The 22,500-nt window shown below is 39.7% G+C and overlaps 1 protein-coding gene across 1 annotated transcript in view; it reads left to right on the top strand.

The window, feature by feature from the left end:
• TTLL12 (tubulin tyrosine ligase like 12) overlaps positions 1-22,500 on the top strand; it is a 636,007-nt gene that overhangs the window by 525,114 nt on the left and 88,393 nt on the right. Inside the window, exon 12 of the mRNA XM_044087179.1 lies at positions 6,254-6,392. Within this exon, the coding sequence (XP_043943114.1) occupies positions 6,254-6,392 (139 nt within the window). The remainder of the gene's footprint in view (positions 1-6,253; positions 6,393-22,500) is intronic.

Genomic DNA, 22,500 nt, shown 5'->3' on the forward strand with positions numbered 1-22,500 from the left:
TATGTTGGTAAAACTAGTAGACACTTTAGAGAGAGAGTGAAGTAACACCTTTTGGACATCCAACATTTGAAAACAACTAATGCCCTTGCCAGACATATACAGGGTAATGATAAACATAAATTCAAATTTTGTGTTATTCAACATATAGTTTATGATCCACAAGGTAGAACTACTCAATATGATTTGGATGTTAGAGCTGAAATGGCAGATATTTTTAGATGCATATAATAGTCCGGGCTTGAATGAATTTTGTACAATGATGCCTATATTAAAGACCAATAGGATCAATGGGAAATAAGTTCATTGAGAGCCAGGGGCCTATTATTAATTATTATTATTTTTATGTATATATATGTTATGTGATTTTTAGTTTAAGCAGTTAGTGCATTTAGTGTATTTGTTTTAGGTATTCAAATTAGGTCTATTTTAAGTGTACAACCAATCACAATCAAATTTGAGTGTGGAAGAATCACCAATCTTTATTGTGTACAGATTTGGATATTTATTAATTATTTTTTTAAAAATTATCAATTTATTAGTATAATTCATGATAGTACATACATTTTTTACATTAATTATTAGCATTGTATATATATATATATATATATATATAATATTTATTTTTTGTTTACATTATACAATACATGGAATTTACACATTAACATTATTGTATAACATTTTTATAGTGTTATGGTATTGAACATTTTTGATGCTTTAGTAGCGGGTTTTAGCGTACATTTGTGTATACAATATGGTGGGAGTAATCACCACTTCAAAATCAAGTGTAAAATTGTCAATTAGTGCATTTAATGATTCATCAATTGTTGGCAATTAGATGAAATTGGGTGTAACCTATTGTATTTAAGGGTTTTGGTTCATTCAGGAAAGTATTCTGAAGAAGTTCGTTAATGAACGAAACCTAGGTAAAGAAATAAGTTTGTCGTACAATAAACGGTATTGCCTTTGGTTCAACTACTGTTGTCATCACTTTTCTATCGTGTTGTGGTTGGAATTCTGTACTGTTTGCTGGCGGCAATCTTCCTGTTTGACTGTGTGTCTTCGCTATCCTTCACAACAGTTTTGAGTGGTGTTGCTACTTTGGTTCCTGGTATAGGTCTGATAAGGACTGAGTTGAGGGGTACTATAACTTCCTTAGATCTCAGTGCCATACCCCTTCCTGTAAGATGGTTGACAGATTGATTGTCTTGTTTTCTTTTCTTATCTACATCTTGATCAAAGGTCGTATTGCTCCCTACATTTGTTCCGCAATCCCTTACTCTACTGGGTTGACTCTTAGGGGCATTTTATCCATGGAGTAATTAGTTTGGGTTGGCAATGTCCCAAGGGACTTTATAATGCATTTTTTTGCATTGAGTTTTAGGCCATGGTTTGGCACCAGTCATTTGACTGTGTTAAACCCATTTGCATCTTGGAAGGAATCTACAATAGCTCCCAGTTTAGTCATCCTTGAACTTGGTGAGCCAGAGGCCATTATTGTTAGGCTTGACTTCTGATAAGTGGATGCCAAAGAGGAGCGTGCCAAGCACAGGGTCATGGGTTACTCCACTGGTGACCTGTCACTTGGTGGAGGTTGTGTCACCGATCCTGATTTCTTAGGTTTTATCTGTGAGCCAGATGGCAATCCAGTGAGTTATGTAAGAGTTTATGCCTAGAGGCAGGACAAGATTTGCATTATGCACTATTTTACCCTCGTCCATAGCCTTGATGATCCACTCAAAGAAGTTTACCCAATTAAGTAGATATGACTTTTCCCTTAGAGCCAGATTTGGATGGTTTCAGTTACTGTAGATTGCCAATTTCCTTATGCATCATTTCCGTGATAATTTGTTCCATGGCTTTACATATTAGGCTTGTTAGATTGATGGGTCTGTAGTTCCCTGGGTTGTTTAGTGGCCCGCCCTTGTGGAATGACTGTTGCGGTCCGCCATTCACTTGGAACATATTTCAAGGCTGCATTTGAAGAGTGCGTCAAGTGGTCTTGATCGGTTGTTTTACACTCTTCAGGAGGTAACTGGGGATGTTGTCAGGACCCATGGAGATAGTGTTTTTGACTTGAACAAGTGCTGCCAGCACCTTGTCCCTCCTGATAGCTGGGGGAAAGTATGTTGGAGGGGATTTCACGTGGTGGAGTTGGGGAGGGTGGAATTTTAGCTGAATGTTTCAGCCAGTACATGCTATGTTACTCTGATCCAATGTAGGTGGTACCATTCATCACTAGTTCAGCACACTGCTGTGTGTTACCTCTGAGGTTCCAGACATAGCTGAAGAAGACATTCTGATTGCCCTTAGTCTGTGAGGCTATCATGACCTCATAGTTGGCTTTGTTGGACTTCATTAGACCTCTTTGTTTCTTGTTTAGTATAAGAGAGCACTTGTCTTTTGCATTACCTGATTTTGTCCCTGAGTTTTTGTTTCTTTTATTGTATACCATGTTTAGATGATGATTCCACCAGTGAGGTTTCTTTTGGGTTTATTTATTGTAGGTACAACAGCCTGTCTCCAGCCACTCACATGTTTGTATACTGACTCTGTGAATAATTCTGCATGGGTAGCTGTAGTCTCAGGGTTGAGGGGAGGGAGCCTTGAATTTTGACAGACTTGCCACTTAATATGACGTGGTTTGCCTTTGAATAGTTCCTGTTTTTGATTTAGTTGGATTTTCTGGGTTGATTTTTTTTAACTTCAAATTGGGCACCTTTGTGATCTGACCTTAATAGTGAGGACATGACATGGGGGGGGGGGGGCAACACACTCCCACGTTGGTGAGTACCAGTATTACTAAAGTTCAGGAAACATTGTGCCTGTGAGTTCGAGTAAGTGTATTTTTCCCAGTCTGTAGAGGGGTAGTTAAATTCACCAGTGAATACAGTATTTGGTTGAATGGTGAGCACCTCTAGTAGGTTTAGGTAAGAGTCATATAATCCTAGGGGTATACCTGTAGATAGCCATGATATGATGAGGGACTATACCTGTGATGACTTGCATGTGGGTGAGCTGCATCATATTATGCTGTTTAACCAGCCTAGAGGTTTGTTTGTTGCTAACGTAGATTGAGACATCTCCACCTTTGGCCCCTGTCTATGTTGCTGTTCATCTAAATGTGTGGAAGGCACTGCAGCCTTGCACTTCTGGAGAACTTTATATGGCTTTAAACCAAGTCTCAGTCACTACACTTATATCTACATTCTCCAGAGTGAGTTGGGCTTGAAAAGTGTGGAGTTTTTTTGTTTAGGCTCCGAGCGTTGAGCAGTAACTCCTTAAGGTTGCTTGTAGACTTTCACTATGTTGATAGTTTTGTCTTTTTGGCATTGCCTAAAAAAGCTGTAAGGGAGTGGATAAAGTTTTAGCCAATATACAAAACCCTAGGTGGACAGATGCAACCCATCCTTGACAAAGTAACAAGGTCATTTGCCCATTTTCTCCCATACTGACAGATATTGTATCCCACTAGAGTGACACCAGAAACTAAGCTAGTTATTTAAAAAAATAATTTTATGTTCATACTGTTGCATCATCCTTGGTGAAGGTAAAATACTGCTCAGTGTCAGACTCATACCTATCCATGACATACATTCTGAGAAGTCCATTACATCTCTCGATATAGTCCAGTGAGGTATGTTTCAGGTCATTTACACCCAAATAAACTACGATAAAATCATATTAGTACTTGTGGTGCAGTAACTTGAGTGCATGTGGGATATTGTGGATCCTGGCTGCAGATGGGCGACTAACCACTATCTTCTCCTTGTCTAACCTGGTAAGTGGGGCATGTGTGTGTGTGTGTGTGTGTGTGTGTGTGTGTGTGTGTGTGTGTGTGTGTGTGTGTGTGTTGCAAAATGGAGTCCCCAATGACAAGAGTATTGGGTAAAGTGTATGCTTGACTTATAGGCTTTGCAGTTGGGGGACCATTAAGTGTAGGCTTATATGAGATGTTTAGTGTTGCTTTTGATGTGTGCTTCAGTAATTGCTGAGGAGCAGTGTTGCCATAAATATACATATATATATATATATATATATATATATATATATATATATATATATATATATATAGGTTTACTATGGTTTGTGCGAATGACATTCTGTTGGCAGCACTGCTGTCGAAAATCAGAGTGTCATGCACAAAACATAAATGGATCGGATAGTCGAACACACTTATGCAAATGCAGTAGTGCATTCGCGTAAGTGTATTTGACTATCTGCATGGAGGTCGCTGTACAGTGGGGATTGGAAATGCATCCATATTTCCACTGTAGTGCGATCCCCTTGTTAGGATATATTAGTAGGGGGGGGTGGAGGACACAGCGGCGCTTGCCTCCCCCCCCACCACCACAACTTGATATGTCATATAGGAGTCTGATTTACATCAGCTCCTATACGGCTATCACTTGATGGTTTTGGCCACAATGTCGACTCAAATGTGTCGATCATTTGGGTCAACATTGTGGCCAGTCGGAATGTGTGTGTTCAGGTTTGCTATTCATTGTTTCGAACGGCAAATGTTTCACCGTTCGAACAAACAATAGTAAACCATATAAATGTATAGATTTTTTTAGGTGGACTAAACCATTGCATGCATCCCCATTGCTGAGTTTGGGTTTCCCCACCATCAGGTTATTGCAACTGCAAATTTGTATTTATGTAGGGGCAATGGAAAAGTCGTCATTACTTTTCAGTCTTCCCTCAAGTCTTGCAACTTCAAAGTTTTTAGTAGGAGGGATGCAGGGACTTACTACCTTGCAAGAATACATACATATTTTTTTTTTTTAAATAACATCATATTAGTAAGAAAGTCATTTTGTTAAGATGCAGTCAGCTGTGTTTTGGCAGTGCTAAGTCAGTGGGATGTTATTCTCCTTGAAATGTATTTATCAGTCTGTATTGTCTGTTTTGATGTTTTTCATCAGATCATTGTTACAGTAGCCATTACATATAGGATGTATCTTGCCAAAGTATTATACATCTGGCAGAAGAAGGTGACAGAGGCATTGTAGACTGGCCAGATGTATGCCATCCTTGGCAGGCTATGTCCCATATATACTGGCCACTGTAATAGTGATTTATTTGAACATCTACTGTTATTACAAGTTAACTACATAACTGCATTCTTTTTCCTTACAGGCTGTCCTTTTCTCAGTGGATAGAGGTCAGGGGCAAGACATTCAGTCCTTATTTTTCTTGTGATGCAATAGGTTTCCATGATAAAAATTAATGTCCTAATCATGGGATAAGGGAGAGAAAAATAGCAGAGCAAATTATAGCAGAAGAGTGAACCCAAGTAACCCACTGCATAAGGTTCCCTCAGAGATAAGCTGTTGTAGTGAGTATCTGGTTGTTATTTATGGTTGGATCATCTGGTTTTGCTTCAGCAGTAGCATGAAGAGTGCCTTCCTGTATGCTGTGAGTTCGTGTAAGAGCTGTTTTGCTGGCTTCTTTCCACAGTTGCCAACCCTGTTGACTGTGGTGAGCTTTTTAAGCCTTCTTCACTACCTGATTGACTGTGTTGTTGCTTGGGATAGGCTACACTTCTGAGGAGGAGTGGATACTGGTTCCCACTTCCCTTAGCTGATTGAGGGGTATTTCTTATAGACCATATGCTTACACATAAGCAGTGATTTAGACCGCCAGTAGTTATCTGCCTTTACATAAGTTCAGGATGGAGTAGAAGGTGGATTAAACCAAAAAGAATGAATGTCCACCAGCTGAAGAACAGCCCAAACCAATTTCCTGCAGTCTCCACTTCTTTCAGTAACCAGTGAGAGCACTTGCTAAAAGATTTGTGTGCATTTGTATGTAATTCTACCTTAATCACCATGACAGAGGTGACAGGGGGGTTCACTAGGTGAAAGTAAAAACCTCTCGAGGGAAAACTCAACATCCATCTCTCCAGACACTGTTATGCCAGCATCATAATGCTGTGGAGGTTTTGGGTTTCAGTCCCAAATCAGAGTATTTTCCTTTCATGCTCCTAATTCTAATACTGCCTAAACAGAAGGCTTTCTGTGTGTGTGTGTGCATGCGTGAGTCTGGAACTCTTCAAAAAGGACATAAACAAAGTCAACAATGAGAATTTAATGGCTGCAGCACTAACTCTTAGTGAAATTATATATATATATATATATATAATATTTATTTTGTGGGGATACCAAATGTGTATCATATTTATCATAGTTTAAGCTGCATTGCTTAGTCTTCAGTATTTTATCTTATTGATGTTCCATCTTTTTTATTTCAGGTCAAAATCTTCAAAGCAATTAATGATTTGTTCCAGGCAGCTACATCCAAACCTGCACCCTTTGGTATCTGTAACTACCCTTTATCTAGAGCTGTGTATGCTGTTGATCTAATGTTGAAATGGGATACCACCATGGAAGGTAAGTCATTTGCAAAGGAAAATAAATTGGATGTTGGTAGTACGGAGTGTTATGCACTTGTCTTTCATTCAGATAGTGGATTGACTTTCTCTTTTTTTTTTGTTTTGCCTTGACTTTTTCTTGGATAGCGACACTACATTTATCTCAAAAGCTTGCGCACCAAGGTGTGGTTTTATAGATGGGCTAGGTATTAGTATTTTGGTCCTTCCTGTCTGTTTTACCAAGTTGTCCTGCCACACCACTGAGGCATTCATTCCTTGCCCTAGCAGGCCATGGTCATTACTAGTGGATGGAAGGTGAACGTTAAGCAGTGAAGCATCATCATCCTAGCTGGATGATAATTGTTCTGCATCTGCTCAACCTCCACTTGTAAACCTCAGCAGCTGGTTCAGGATGAGGCTTGCAGTGGGTACAACATGGAGACATCACTCTCATGTAAGTGACTATCCTTCATTGGTAGCCATGTTCCCTTAAAAATTGATGCTTATGTTCCTCATTCACCTCTAGAGAATTCTACATTGGGGCATACTTCCCTAAGATGCATGTGCTGTCAGCCACTACACCCCCCACCCCGGATAGGTGAGAAACTAATAGGTACTTTTGACCATCTCTCCGATGTCAGCACTATTATGAAACCCATATCTACTGATAATAGCCAGGTCTTACTCTGTCTGTACCATGATGTTTGCAACTTGACCCCTTTTTGCTGATGAGGCTTGCATATTTGGACCTTACTGAAGACGCAACCCTAGTATTCTTTCGCTGTACTTAAATTAGATTTAAGAGCTTCCTAGCTCATTCAGCATAGCTTGTCATCTTTATGACCCAATTCAAATGATCACAAAAAGAAGACTAGGATGAATTTAGAGACACCAGTGTTATGCATCTGTAGAACTGCTGGCTTTTCAAGCTGTTATACTGCTAGTAGAAGCATTGTTCTCCTGTATGACACTAGTGTTCTTTCCTTCCCTGGGTGCCCATGTTCTGTCACAGACAGTAATCATTTCGCCCTTTAGCACTGCTTTAATAATCTCAGGCGGTAGTAACACTGCTTTAGTATTTCTGACCTACTGGAGGAAGAATGTGGTAATTTTTATTTATTTATTTATTTATTTTTAAATACAGTCCTCTGCCAAGTAACTAAGTTAGATTCAGATAGTTAAAATGAGTAGGCTCTACTATTGCATAAAAGTCACTGCCTCTTGCTTTATTACATTTTAATAACAGTGTCCAAATGTATTTAATTTTAATTTATTCATTTTTTTAACTAAGTAAGTGAACCAGTTTTAGGCTCTTTCCAACTACAAACCAGGCCACAAGGACAAGGGTAAATGTGATTTAGATGGACAGGTTAAAGTATCCAATCAGCCAACATGTTTTCGGAGGTGGAAGGGAACCAGAAAACACTATCCAGTCTGTCCATTTTCTTATTTTATAATCTGAAATTTACCTATAATCAATCTTTCTTATTGTAACTGTGTTCATAAAGTTGTTCTGTGAGCTGTTCAGTATTTCCATTCTATTTGTCACTGTTACCTTTGATAGGAGGTTTTACCATGCATCCACTACAATTTCTGAAAACAAACACTGTCTTGCTTTCTTCTGTTCCCCTTCCCATCCTCATTTCATGCCTTACTCACTCAGTATTCCCGTTTTATAGGAAATATAGGAAAAACTATTAGAAGATTAAGTGACAGGGTAAGGGAGCATGTGCTGGCTATAAGAAAAAGAGATACACAAATGCCTTGGCAAAGCATTCATTACAGTGTGGTGAATTAAAGAAGTTTTCATTCTTTGTAGTAGAGAAAGTAGACAATATTAGGTTCATTGAGGGCTTTAACAACTGTTTAGAAAATCTGGAATTAAAATGGCAGATTTTCTTGAGGGCGTATGTCATCCCAGGATTAAATGATAAAGTATCCGTTAAAAGGTATTTGAAGTATGTGAGTGATTAATATGATGACACTTGTCTGTTTAGTATATACATAGTTATAAGGGCTTTGAATGAAAAAAAAAAGTTTTCTTTTTTTTTTTTTTTTTTTGAAAAAAGTGAAATATTAATGACAATGTACATTTTAGTGCATTTTAAAATATGAGTGTATATGTTTTTAAGATGTGGTTAGTAATTTATGATGTCATGTTATTGTTAGTATTTAAGGAAGTGATGTTTTTGTATAGTTATTCTGCAGAAGTCTTGTATTAAATGAGATGAAAGCATTCAATCTATTATCCTGATGTTACATTCTCTGTGCTGTGCAGTGTTTTCTTTGTTAATTGTCATTTTTTAGTTGTGGTTTAGTTTGGGAGTCGTTTTGCAGTTACACTCAAGTACAGAGTGCTTTTTATTATTTTATGAATGTTACAAGCAGTTTTTATTTTTTGCTAAAATTCAAATAGTATATTGGTGGGCAAATAGACTGCCAGAAGATTTTTGTCTTTATTTTATATTAGTCCATCTTCCATGAGTGAAAATGTTACTTCTCATTTGGATTTGGACATTCTTGTTCAAATTCGTGGAGTATTTTTTGGTGAGACGTTTGAGGGAACAGTAGTACGGACGTTTGCTGTTCATTGTTATGGCAACAGAAGAGTTGGGCATTACCAACAGTACTGACTTTAGTGTTTATCCACCGCAGGAAGAGATATCAGGGTTGGCCTTCAACTTAAAGGAAGTTATTAGTAAAACTGAAAACATATTGGCGAGAGTCAAGGGGAGTTTCGGAGCCCACCAGAGTGTTGGTAAAAGGTCCAGTGATTCATCAACTGATGAAAGAACAATTATTGGATATGACTTGTTTTCAGCAGGCCATTCAGTTTTGGATTTAATTGAAGGTGATAGAAGAAATCCATTTGGAGTGGTGAACAGAACCGGTACAATTGTTTCAGAAGGGACTTCTAGAGATTGGCATGACATTCTGGACTTTAAGAGCTATTTTATGCTCTTGAGAAAAAGGTACTGAAATTTAAGGCACTGTTATACGAGAACTATTATTTAAACAGATGTCTTGAATTAGGAATTATGCCCTTGAGTCTGAGGGTATGTTTTTCTAAATAGTGCTAAATTTGATAATAAATTGTTTAATGTTTTAAAGGAATTGTATAACAAAACTGGTCTTGAAGTATTGAAACTTCTGGTTAAGTTTTAAGAAATGAGATTTAAAAAAACTTGATATTGTTATTAGAGAACACCCCTCTTTCCAGTTGTTTCAGCGTTTACTTAACACTTTAGAAAGTAAGGTACAAAAACATATGGAAAGTTTAGTAATGAAGAGAAAGAAGAAACTGCTTAGCGATATTGAAGCCTATCAACAGGGCCAGGCATATATTGTTAATAAGTAACGGGAATTTTAGAAACGGGAACATCTTTAACAGAGTTGGTTATTTACATAGACTTGATTCTTTTCCTGAACTGAATAGTTTTAAACCTACAGACAACAATCCTGGGACTGATTTTGGAAATGTATTAAGTAGTGAAGCTAGCAATGAAAGTGAAGAAAGTAAACGGGTCAAGCAGCCCCCCCACCCAACCAAGAAGCATTTACAGTTGTAACAAACAAGAAAAAAGGCAAGAACAAGTGGCGCTAGATATAAAGGAACAGACTAAGATATTTAAGTTGGAGAAATTTTAGTAAAGAAGAAATTAAGGTACTCGAGAATTTCTCAAGTCTTAACTTTTTTGCCAGCAGATAAGGCAAATATTGTTAACACTATTTTGGACTTAAGTTATTTGTTCGAAAGCTGAATTTGAAGTATATTCTTCATAATGTGCCTGATAATAGGACAGAGAAATTTAGGGAAGGTAGTACAGTAAATCCACCTTTAGTTAATACTTTAAGTACTTTCGCTTCAGTATGTGAAAATGAATTCTATAATGTTATTCAGAAACGTGATGAGGAAGTCCATAAAAGAACAAATAGATATAAAATAGTAGGAATTTCACAAAAGTTCAAAGAGAGGTATTGAAACGAGATCTTACAGCGATATCAGATGTATGAAGGCGGACAAGGGGCAAGGAATAGTAGTAATGGAAGTGGCTGATTATAATAAAGCTATTGAAACAATGTTAGCTGATACAAGCAAATATGAGAAAGATTCTAAGGATTTAGTAAGGAAAATATATCAAGAAACTGACTTAATATTGCTTTAATTATTGCATCAGCAATATATTTCTGTTGATTTATTTAATTATTTGACAGTAGAACAACCCCAGATCAGGATTCTATTTGGAATCCCGAAAATACACAAATATTTTAGTTTCCACTTTTTAGGCCTATTGTTTCTGCCCCTCACAATAAAACTTCTATAATTTCTATTTAACTTAGATGGAATTTTAAATCCTGTAGTACAAGCTAGTAAGTGGTACCTTAAGGACTCCTGGATGTTTTTGAATGAATTAAAGGAGTATGAATTTCAAGGAGATGAGATGTTCTCGTGTACAGCATTTATTTATTTTATTTTATTTTACATTTGTTGACTGGGAAAGTCCGACTGGACACAGGTCCATTTTCAGCGGAGGCCTGGGGAGAAAAGCTCCACTTAAAAAACAATCTAACAAATAACATATTTTACATTTCTTCACAGATATATGTATAGATACAATTATTGTATTCCAGAAGTATGCCACTTGTATGTAGGTAAATGTTTAACTGTCTTCAGAGATGAATAAGTAGATATGAACAGAATAGAACATTGTTAGTTAAGAATTAATATACAGAGGTTAGGCAGTATTAGGTGATCCTTGGTAGGATCTTTGTATCACTGCAAATGTAGTGGATTAGCCTGGGGAGTCACATGGGCATAGCCAGTTGTTAAAGTAGTGGGTTTTGAGTAGTTTTTTAAATTGTGGAGCAGAACCTGTAGAAGTTATGTGTTTTAGAAGTGAGTTCCAGACTTTTGCTATAGAGCAGGCAAAAAGAGATTTGCCAGCCTCATTCCTATGTTTGATGACATTTATGTGATTTTGGTCTGTTGACTTTAAGGCTCGGGTGGTGGTGTAGGGTAGTATTAGGTCTTGTAAAATGGGGATTTTATTTGGGAGGTAATATAGTTTGTGGGCTTTAGAGAGTTGAGTGGTAAGAAGTAATTGAGGCAGCTCAAGCCAGTTGAGCTGTTTGAGGGAAAGACAGTGGTGGGCTCTATTAGAGGCACCTGTGGCAAATTTGGCAATCTTGTTGTAGCAAGATGCCATTTTGCTTTGTTCCCTGTGGCGAAGATTAGTCAGGATTGGTGAGGCATACACTAGGGTGGATAATAGGTGGGTTCTGGCAATGGTGGCTTTGGTATAATTGGTCATGAATCTTATTCTTATACAAGAGACCTAGTTTTCTGTGAACTTTTTTGATTGTTTGGGCTATGTGTATATCAAATTTGAGTTTATCGATTACTACTCCTAGGAGTTTAGTGTGTGCTGTTGGGGTGATTGAGGTATTGTCCTTGAAGTTAATGATGAAGTAATTGAGTGCAGGGGATCTACCTGGGATGAAGAGAATTAGTTGTTTTTTTTTTTTGGGATTGAGTAAAAGTTTTATGGTAGAAAACCATGCTTCAGCCAGAGTGAAGCTGTGTTGTGTTACTGTTTGTAGCTTGCTTAGGGTAGGGGCAGCACAAATGATAGTAGTGTCATCAGCATATTGCACTATAGAGGCTAAAGGAGAGGAAGCAGCTATCTGATTTGTAAATATGGAGAATAGTAAGGGACCAAGAATGGAGCCTTGAGGGACTCCAAAGGGAGGATAGTTGGTCCTGCCATAGAACTGCTTGCTGTTGGCTTGATAAATAGCTGCTGAACCATGATATAGTGAGGGAGTTTAGGGTGAGGGTAGATAGAGTTTTGATAAGCATACTGTGGTTGACCATGTCAAAGGCCGTGGATAAGTCTAAGAAAACAGAGGATACAAAAAGTCCATTGTTTCTGTGGATGTTGATTATGTTGGTATAGGATAATAGGGCTCTTGTACTAATGGGAGGGAAGAAATCCATGTTGTGATGCTGATATAAGGTTATTTTCTAAAAGGTATTGCATTAGTTGTGTATTCACTACTCTTTCAAGTATTTTTGATAGGGGTGATAACATTGCAATTGGCCGGTAGTTGGTGAGCTCAAGGGAGTTTCCACCTTTGAGGAGTGGAATAATATGAGATATTTTCCAGAGGTTAGGTACTTTAATGAGGATAGACACAGGGTAAGATATGGCATCAGCTGATAATTGAAGGAAATCAGCGGGAAGTTTATCAGCAGCCAGTGTGGTAGGTTTCAATTTCTTGAGTTAAGTAATGAGTTGTGTGGGTGCTAGGGAGAAGGAGAAACTGGGGGGAGGTTGTTGTGCAATAGGGGTAGTAGGGGTTGGTGAAGGAGTGAGAATGGTGGTGCCATTTAGGGTGTTGGATAAGGCTAGGACTATTTTGGTTAAGAATTTGTTGAATTGGGTAGGGATGTCCTCAGCGTTGGTTGGTACTATGGGTGTGGGAGTGCTGGTTTTACCTGGGTGCAGTAATCTATTTAATGAGGACCAGAATTTTTGAGGGTTGTGTGTGTGTTTGTCATGCAGGGTTTTATAGTAATTGGTTTTATCGAGTTTTATACATTTTTTGGTCTTGTTCTGGAGTGCGAAGAAGATTTGTTTAGTGGTGGTGGTTTTAAGTTTATGAAATTGAGCCCAGGCTCTATCTCTGTCTTTCATGGTTCTGGTTTCTTTTGTTAGCCAAGGGGCATAGTTAGTTTTAATTGTGATAGTACGGGCTGGTGCATGACGGTTTAGGATTTTGAGAAAGGTTGAGTTCAAGTAGTCTACTGCCTCATCTAGGGGTAGGTGGTTAAGGGGAGACCAGTCAGTGTTTTAGTTCGTTGTTTAGGTCCTTGGTTTTGAAGTTTTTTTGTTGTGGAACTATTCTGAGGATGGGTTGGTTATAGTGTTGGGATTTATTTCTAATAAGGTAGGTTGGTTAATGGTCGCTTAAATTGTCAGGTAGGCAACCTGCCTGGTTTGCCAAGGTGTGGTCAGACAGAAGTATCCAATCTAAGATGGATTGTTGTTTGGTTTTCTTATCAACTCTTGTGGGGTATCTGTGACTTGGGTAAACCCATGTAGGTTAATGTGGGTAGAGGGATTGTACATGGTACAGTCAGACCAGTCAATATTAAAATACAGTAGGAGTATGCTCTCATGAGGATGGGAGATAAGTCATCCAGTGTAGCAGGTTCTCCATAGTGTCAGTATTGATGTTCATCGTGCATACAGCTGCAGTCATTATAGATGGGTTATCCTGCCATCAGGCGGGTCCTCGGTCGGCCAAATTCCAAAGTCTAGGTCCGGCGTCTGTTGTCGTCGCTTCTTCCCTGACGTCAGTGCGGCAGGGGTATAAAAGAGGCAGCTGACGCCATTTTCTTCAGTCTTTCTTGCCGCGCGGTGCCCGAAGGAGAAGCAGTTCGCAAGTGCCGGTCGGCCAGCTCCTGAGATTTACGAAAGTATTTCAGCTGAAGTCTTCTTTAAAACTAAGTACCCCGTTGGGGAAACTTTTCTTACCTCAGACCGATATAAGGATTTTCACTCTTTTTGTATACCTTGCTTAGGGCCAGACCACGACGTCTCGGCCTGCCATTTTTGTGCTAGGTTCAACAAGCGCACTATTAAGCGCTGGGCGAAGTTCGCCCTTCATTATTTTGGCAAAAAATTTAATTATATCATGTCGTCTGATACACCAACACCAGTTTTAAGCAAAAGACGCAAAGACAAGGACCGACATCCGAGGTCTGCACCGAGTACTGAGACCACGCTTAGGCCAACTACCGGTTCTCCGGTTCTCAGCGAGGCACCTATGCAGCCCCCGACTACCGATGAAACTATTTTACCGGTGACTTCAGTACCCGAGGTTGCAGGCTCCTCGGTCTCCATTCCCACTGCAGATACCAACGCCACTCTTGGCGGGGAAACTGAAAATTTAGTGAGGCCTACTATTTCTGAAGGCGTCTTCAGGCCTACCACCTTCTCTATTAAATCCTTCACTAAATATAAGGCTGCCATGAAAACTAAAAAACAGGGTCCTCAGACCTCCTCCCAAGGCCCCATGCCTAAAAAACAGATGCTTAAAATGGCTGAGGATTTGATAAACTCTCATCAGGAGTTCTCAACCCCCCTCTGACAAAAGACCCAGACTGGAGGAAGACTACCCTTCCTCAGACCAGGCTTCTATTACCTTAGGCCATTCTGAGGACCAGGACTATGCCTACTCCCCTTTTGAAGACTCTGATGCTGAGGAGTCTATTCCCTCGGTCTCCCCCCCTGAGGACTACTCTTTTGGGGAAACCCTGCATACATTGAGGGAGCACTTCCACTGTGGAGGCCAAGATTACTCAGATTCCAAGAAAAGGCTCAGGGAATTTCTACTGCTCCCCCAGCATAGGCCCCTGGCTATCCCTCCTGTTTTAGATATTTTGGATGATGTGTATGCAGAAGCCAGTCTTAATCCAGATTCTTTACCTCCAGCCCCTGTTAAACCAGACAGGTATTACCGGGTTCCTGATTCTCACCAGTTCCTTTATAAAAGCCATACTGCTGACCCAGAAACAATTTCACAGGGTCCCAAGGGAATAAAGGCCTCTACTGCTAAAAACCCTTTACCTTCAGAGAGAGATTCCAGAGCTTTAGAAAGGTGAGGGAAAAAGGTGTATACATCTGCCACTTTAACCATGAGGGCATTAAACTGTCAATTTCATATGTTAAAGTACCAACAGTTTTTGTTATCTGAGCTGAAAAACAAAATGACACAAACAGAACAACCAGATTTGAAAGAGTTGCAGGATTTGTTGCATGGAGCAGAGCAAGTGGGTAAACATACCTTGCAGTGTAGTTTTGATGCTTTAGAGGCCTCATGTAGAGCTGCTGTCACGGGGTCTGTCATATGTAGACATGCTTGGCTCAAAGAGCAAACCTTACCAGTTCATGTCAAAGCAAAGTTATTAGATGCACTACTTCAAAAAGATGTATTGTTTGGTGTTAAAGCTGAGGAGGTACTAAAGAAAATGGAGGAAAAAGCTAAATCTATGCAAACAGTGAAAGATTTCTTGCAGGTGCAGCCTCCACGCATCAGCAGAAACTGGCCTTCAAAAAATTGGTCCTTTCCAGCCTCGGACAGACCTCAAAGGGGCAGATACAGATGCCCAAGGGGTAGAGGACAACCTCAAGGATCTTACAGAGCTAGACAGTGGCAAGCACCAACCCCAAGAGGTGGAGAAGATAGATCACAGTCATTCAGAAAACAGTCACAATGACTTCCCCCTATGCCTGCCAAACAAAGCTAAAATGGCAGCACCTTTGGGTGGAAAACTGGCATTATTTTCAAAAAACTGGCACATTGTTACAAAAGACAAATGGATTCTGGACATTATAGACAGGCTACAGGTTCCACTTTCACACCCTTCCAAAAATGAGAGGCTTGCCAAACCTGCCACAAAATCAATGGGCAGAGGCACAAAGACAAATTTCTGCTCTCATGGATATGAAAGCAATTCAAGAGGTACCTGCAAAAGAACAAGGTCAAGGTTTTTATTCCAGACTATTTCTGGTACCAAGGAAGGACAAAGATTGGAGACCCATCTTAGACCTATCCATCCTAAACACATATCTACAGGTCAAAAAGAAAACGCTGTAGAGGCAAGCTAAAATAGGCTCCAGAATAAAAACGTCTCCAACTTAGTAAAACCAGTACTGTCTTTAATGCAACACAAGCGCTTTTACTCGCAGCTTCTTCAGGTGTATATGCACAGCAATAAAATCCACCTTCTTATATATTCAAATAGAAACACATGACCAACTAATTTAAAGTCATATGGTCACTAACCACATCAAAGAACATGAGAAAACATTAAAAAGATACATATAAATATATAATGTAAATATACTGCACTCAAATAATAAGGGGTAGTAAGATGACAGGCATGGAGCTCTCTAGAATCGATGGAACCAGCTCCACGGAGGCCCAGTAAGTTCATGACTGCACCAGATGACAAACCTTTCCTAACCAAGGGCTGGCCACTAAGAAGGAATTAGCAGAGACATCTACTTATTTCACCCATCTTCAGAGGATCTCCTGAAAGAGCTAGGAGAATACCCTTCAGGATCCTACAGCTGCTGGAGCTGCAGAAAGAACTGCTTCTCTGCTTCCGACCTTATCTTTGGTAGTTAACTCCTCCATGCAGCTTATTTCCTATGCAGCCAATGGAGCGAACAGAGCTGCAGGCACAGGAGTCGCCTTATGGAGACATTCCTGGATGCGCCTTTGTCAATTTGCAGAGCCCTTCAAGTCCTCCTGTACTAATAACCCTTTTGATGGCTCATCGTTGTTTGGGCCCAAGGTAAAAGAGACTCTAACCAGGTGCGAGCAGGATGGTAAGACTCTCTGCCATGGAAGAACGTTTTTCCTTGCCTTCTAGACCTTATCCCAAAGGTCAAAAAGGTGGAAAATGTGGTTCCAGAAATCCCAGGGAGTTTTGCCTGACGCATGTGGTGATCCCCCCCCAGGGGCAGATGGAATAATAATGGGAGACACCACCCTCGCTGCAGAAGGGGGTCCGCAGAGTCAGGGTGACAGAGATAGGTTCTCTGGTAGGCCCTTCCAGCACTGCTGAAAGGAGGCCCGCCTGTCCACCTCTGGTGGCAATCAGGGGAAGATTGTCACTGTACCCAGAAGCCTGGCAAAATATCACAAAAGACACATGGGTACAGTCTATCATATCCAGGGGATACAGTATTCCTTTCTCCATGCCACCTCTCCCCAGAAAAGATGTGCCACCCAATCTAAGGGAACAAGCAACCTTAGAAGTTCAAAGTTTGCTAAGAAAAAGAGTCATCCAAGAAGTCCCAACAGACCAAATCAGGACCGGAACTTACTCAAGGTTCTTTTTAGTACCAAAGAAAACAGGGGACTGGAGACCCATTTTGGACCTCAGCAGACTCAACAAGTTTGTGATCCGGATGGTGACACTGCAGTCCATACTTCCCTTCCTGGGAAAGGACAATTGGATGTGCTTTATCGATCTCCAGGATGCATATTACCATATCAAGATGGACAGGCGTTCCAAGAGATTTCTACGCTTCCAGCTGGGAGCCAGTCACTACCAGTTAAGAGCTCTGCCCCTTTGGCCTCACCACAGCCCCCAGGGTGTTCACCAAATGCATAGCAGTAGTCACTGCTCATCTGAGGCTTCTAGGATTCCGGGTGTTTCCATATCTGGACAACTGGCTCCTTACCGCCTCCACCAAGCATTGACTAACCGAGCCAAGGGACACCACAGTCCGCCTCTGCTCTCAGCTAGGAATCACTATAAACTATGAAAATTCTGCATTGTTGCCCTGTCAATTATATTATATTTAGGGCAGGTCTAGATACCAAAGACATGATAGCAAAATTGCCTTTGAAGAGGGTGTCGACCATTCAACACCAGGTTGCAATTTTAATTGGAAGGAAAAAGACTTGAGCAAGATTTGTTGTAAAAGTCCTGGGGTCAGTGGCAGCAGCAATAACACTAGTTCCCTTAGCGCGCTTCCACATGAGGTTATTACAATGGCTCCTGTTTGCTCAATGGTCCATGCAAGATCTACCCATGTCTCACTAAATTCTCATCACGGACACCTGCAAGAAGGACCTAAAATGGTGGCTTCAGTCCACACAAATGGCAATAGGCAGACTGTTTGTCCTCCCCCAACCACTGGCCACAGTGAACACGGACGCTTCCCAGAATGGGTGGGGGTGCATTATATGGGACAGACTCTTCATGGAACTTGGCAACATCATGAGTACCACTTGCACATAAACATCCTTGAGATGAGAGCGGTGCTCCTGGCATTGCAAGCACTTCACAGCCCTCTCCCCATGGGGACGATTGCAATTCAGACAGACAACGTCAGTGGTATGCTACATCAAAACAACAAGGTGGAACCAGATCCTACCCCTTGTGTCAAGAGGCTCTAAGAGTGTGACAGTGGGCGATGTCTTCCCATCGCTTTCTGATTGTGACACACATTCTGGGGAAATCCAAAGTGATAGTGAACAAGCTAAGCAGGGCTATCCTTATGCCTCATGACTGGTCCCTGAAACAGGATATTGCGAACCAGATTTTTGCAAGTGGGGCCAGCCTTGCTGTGATCTTTTTGGCCACATCCATCAATGCCAAATGCAGCAGCTATTTTGCCCTAGTCCCCCCCACTGGGACAATCACCCAAGGATGCACTTGTTCACGGTTGGCCCCTGGGACTTCTGTATGCATTTCCCCCATTCCGTCTGATACCCAAGGTTTTTCAGAGAGCAGAATCATTGGGTTGCAAGCTAATACTCATTGCCCCCTACTGTCCTCGTCAAGTCAGGTTCCCGCTTCTATGGTCCCATCTTCAGGAGGAGCCTTGGATTCTGAACCCAGTTCCGGATCTGCTGATTCATCAGTCAGGCACACATTCCTTACAGACCCTCAAGGTGACAGCTTGGTTCCACTTCCCATCGTAGCCAGGCTTACTGACCTCTCCCCGGCAGTACAACATATTCTAATTTCCTCTCAAATCCTCTACGAGAAAACTGTATACTAGCAAATGGAAATGGTTCTCTTGTTGGGCAGCCAAAAATAGTATTGCTCTTTTACTGCACCTATTTTAAAGTTCCTAGAATTCCTCGCTGAAACTTTTAACCAAGGAGCAGCAGCGCTAACTATTCGAGTTCAACTGGCTGCTATTTCCAGCTTTCATGTGGGATAAATGGGTTCCAACGTTATGCCCCACAGGCTATGCAAAGATTTTCTGAGGGGTACTATCCTTTTCGGACCCCCAGTAAGAGAACCACTTCCTCCTTGGGATCTAAATTTAGTCCTAGCTGCTTTGATATTTCCTCCGTTCAAACTGGCTAATTCTTGTTCTCTAAAATTTTTTACTTGGAAAACGATTTTCTTTTGATCTCCATTACCTATGCTAGGAGGGTATCAGAATTACAAGCTTTATCCATTTGTCCCCCTTATTTAATTTTTCACAAAGATAGGGTTTTTCTCAGAACCCAACCCCTCCTTCCTACCAAATGTTTGCTCAGAGTTCAGTCTGAATCAGTCAATAGAACTACTTGTGTTCTTTCTGAACCATGGCAACAAGACAGAGTATAAACTCCTAAAACGTAAAAATAAAAAATCCAGACCACATATGCAGGTGCAAAATCCTTTTTAAATCCACAAATAATCCACAGATGAGCACTTTCGTCTGATCACAAGACTTCTTCAGATGAAAGCACAAGTGCTACATACAACCTTATATAGTATAAAACAATTAACACCAATTAGACATTTAAAAGAACATCCCCATAAAACCCGCTATCTTGGAATATTGATGTAATACAGAAGCTCATATACAATTATATAAACATAATGCCATTGAAGTAAAATACAATAAAATACTAAATTCAAATACTTTCTGCTTTTGTCAGTAATACAGGTTTTATACTTATATAATCATTAAGACCAGGTGGGATATTGGATTTTAGCCTAAGCTGCCATCTAAGTTCCTTATTCAGCAAAGCATTTTTCAGGTCCCCCCCACTCCTATATTGGTATTCCTTAATAATGTCAATAATACCAAACTTAGAACCACCAAAAGAAGAACATAGTAAGCTGTGTTTAAATAAAGCACTAGTCTCTTTGTGTGTCCTAATGTCGTACAGGTGTTCATAAATACAATCCCTAAATGATCTTTCTGTTTTTCCTATGTAAAATGCACAACAATTTGTGCATACAGCCATATAGACCAACATTTTTGTTTTACAATTTCCTTTGCAAAATTTAACTATGCTTTTCAGACCATTGTTCAACATTATTCTTTCTTTACTATAAATGAAGGCACAAAACACCAACTGCAGCAAGGGGCAGTGGCTTTGTGCTGTATAACTTCTCTATCATTCTGTTCGAACATTCTTTTGAAGTTCCTTCCAACTTTATATGTGAACAAGGGTTGTTCCCCCACTATATTATGTAGATCCTTGTTAATTTTAAATAAATTCCAATTTGATCTCACTGTTTGTATGAAAAAGTCTGAAAACATGTATTGTGTAACACAAGCTCCATGAAAGTTTTTTCTTTCTTTATCATTATCATGTACAATGTACAAAGGATGTCCCAGCAAAGCCTTATATTTAATACCCCAACCATTATAGACCTCGTCCAAAACTTCCCTAATCATATCAATAGGGTACCCTCTTTCCATGAAACTGTTGCTTAAAAATATAAATTCCCCTATTAGGTCATGATAGTCAGCTGTCATCCTTGCAATCCTCACTGCCTGCCCTTTAATAAGACTTTTCTTTTGTGTTGTCAGGTGGTAACTACTGTAATGGAGATGGCTGTTACACCAAGTATCCTTCCTGTAAATATTAGATTTAAATCCATTACTAGTTTTGGAAATTGTGACATTCGAGTAATTTATACTTTTGTCATTATATGTATGTGTAAAAGAAAGGAAGGATGTACAAGAATTCAAATATTCCATAAACTTCCGTAATGTATCTTGTGTTCCATTCCACAACACAAAGATATCATCCAAAACTCTCAGGTATAGGCTAATGTTTGTGAAAAAAGGACAGGTGAATAGAAACCTGTTTTCCCATTCCAATAACACTAAGTTTGCATACACCGGAGCAATCACTATACCACTAACTTTTTGGTAATACTCCCCTTGAAAATGACCCTCCATAAGCTCCAAAATAAGGGAAATTCTATCCTTTGGTAAAGTAGAAAACTTGTTTAAACTATCACCAAAATATTCATGGCCCTCATTTCTAGGGATGCAAGTAAAAAGGTCTTTCACGTCAATAGTAAGGAAGGTGCAGTCTGTGCTCCAAAGGTCATTGGTAATTTTTCTTAACTCCCATGAGTCTTTAATAAGATGTGAAGTTTGATTAACTATGTCTTTAATATGATGGTCTACAAACACGGCTAACGGACGAGTTTTGGAATTTTTAGCTGACACTATTGGTCTGAAGGGGGGTTCTTTGATGGATTTATGCACTTTAGGCACTCGGAAAATATTGGGGATACATGGGTGTAGTTGTCTCAAAAAGTTGTGTGTTTTATTATCGATTCTATTTTCCAGTAAATATTCTTCCAATAATGAATCGATTCTTCCATACGCTATGTTAATTTGATTTTTAGACACGGGGGTGTATGTGGAGGTATCTAATAAAATATTAGTAATAATGTTGTTATACTCCTCTGTATTAAACATAACCACTCCCCCACCCTAGTCAGGTTTCATAATATGAAAATTGTTTTGCATCTGTAGTTCATATAGTAAATTCCTTTCCTCTAATGTCAAATTCGAATGCCCTTTTTGCCATCTGTGTTTGGCATATGCTTCATATAGTTCTTCAGTAACTGTCTTTTCAAACAGTAAAAGAACAGGATGAAGCGGTGGGTTGTAGGTGCTGTTCCTAACTAGGTCTAAATGCCCATCAGTAATATTGTCTTTACTGTGATTATACATCATTTTTAAATTTAATTTTCTTAAATATAATTTCAAATCTATTTAAAGATTTGCAATATCACCATACTGGGATTTAACGAATTTGAATCCTTTAGAAAAAAGACTAAAATGTTGTTTAGATAAACTACAAGATGTATAATTAAAAATCTTGAATCCCATGATTTCTCTAAGGATGCCATTACTGCCCTCGATAGTAACTATTTCTCCTTCTTCCCTGTTTTTTTCCATCTGTAATTGGTCCCAAATGCATTGCTCAAATGCCCTGGGTCTGATGGAAACCTGGTTTTGCTTGCTATTCGCTCCGACCTTCTTGGTACTAACTTACTGGAGTATAAACTCCACCAACTGGGTGTTCATAGACAATTACATTTTTACAGGACACAGGAATTCAGACAATGACCAATTGTTTGTATCATTTGTAGAAAACAGAAAGGGAACTTCAGTCTCAAATGGCTTTCAGACACTATTACTTATGTCTATAAATCACAGAACAAACACCTGCCAGGGAGAATTTAAGGACACTCAACTAGGACCTTGTCTACCTCTACTGCCTTTAGACTCAATTTGTGCGGCAGCTCTGTGGATGAATCCCCATACCTTCATCACTCA

Source organism: Protopterus annectens, chromosome 11.part0, assembly GCF_019279795.1.
Source record: "Protopterus annectens isolate FY-2018-M chromosome 11.part0, PAN1.0, whole genome shotgun sequence".
Classification (NCBI taxonomy): Eukaryota; Metazoa; Chordata; order Ceratodontiformes; family Protopteridae; genus Protopterus; species Protopterus annectens.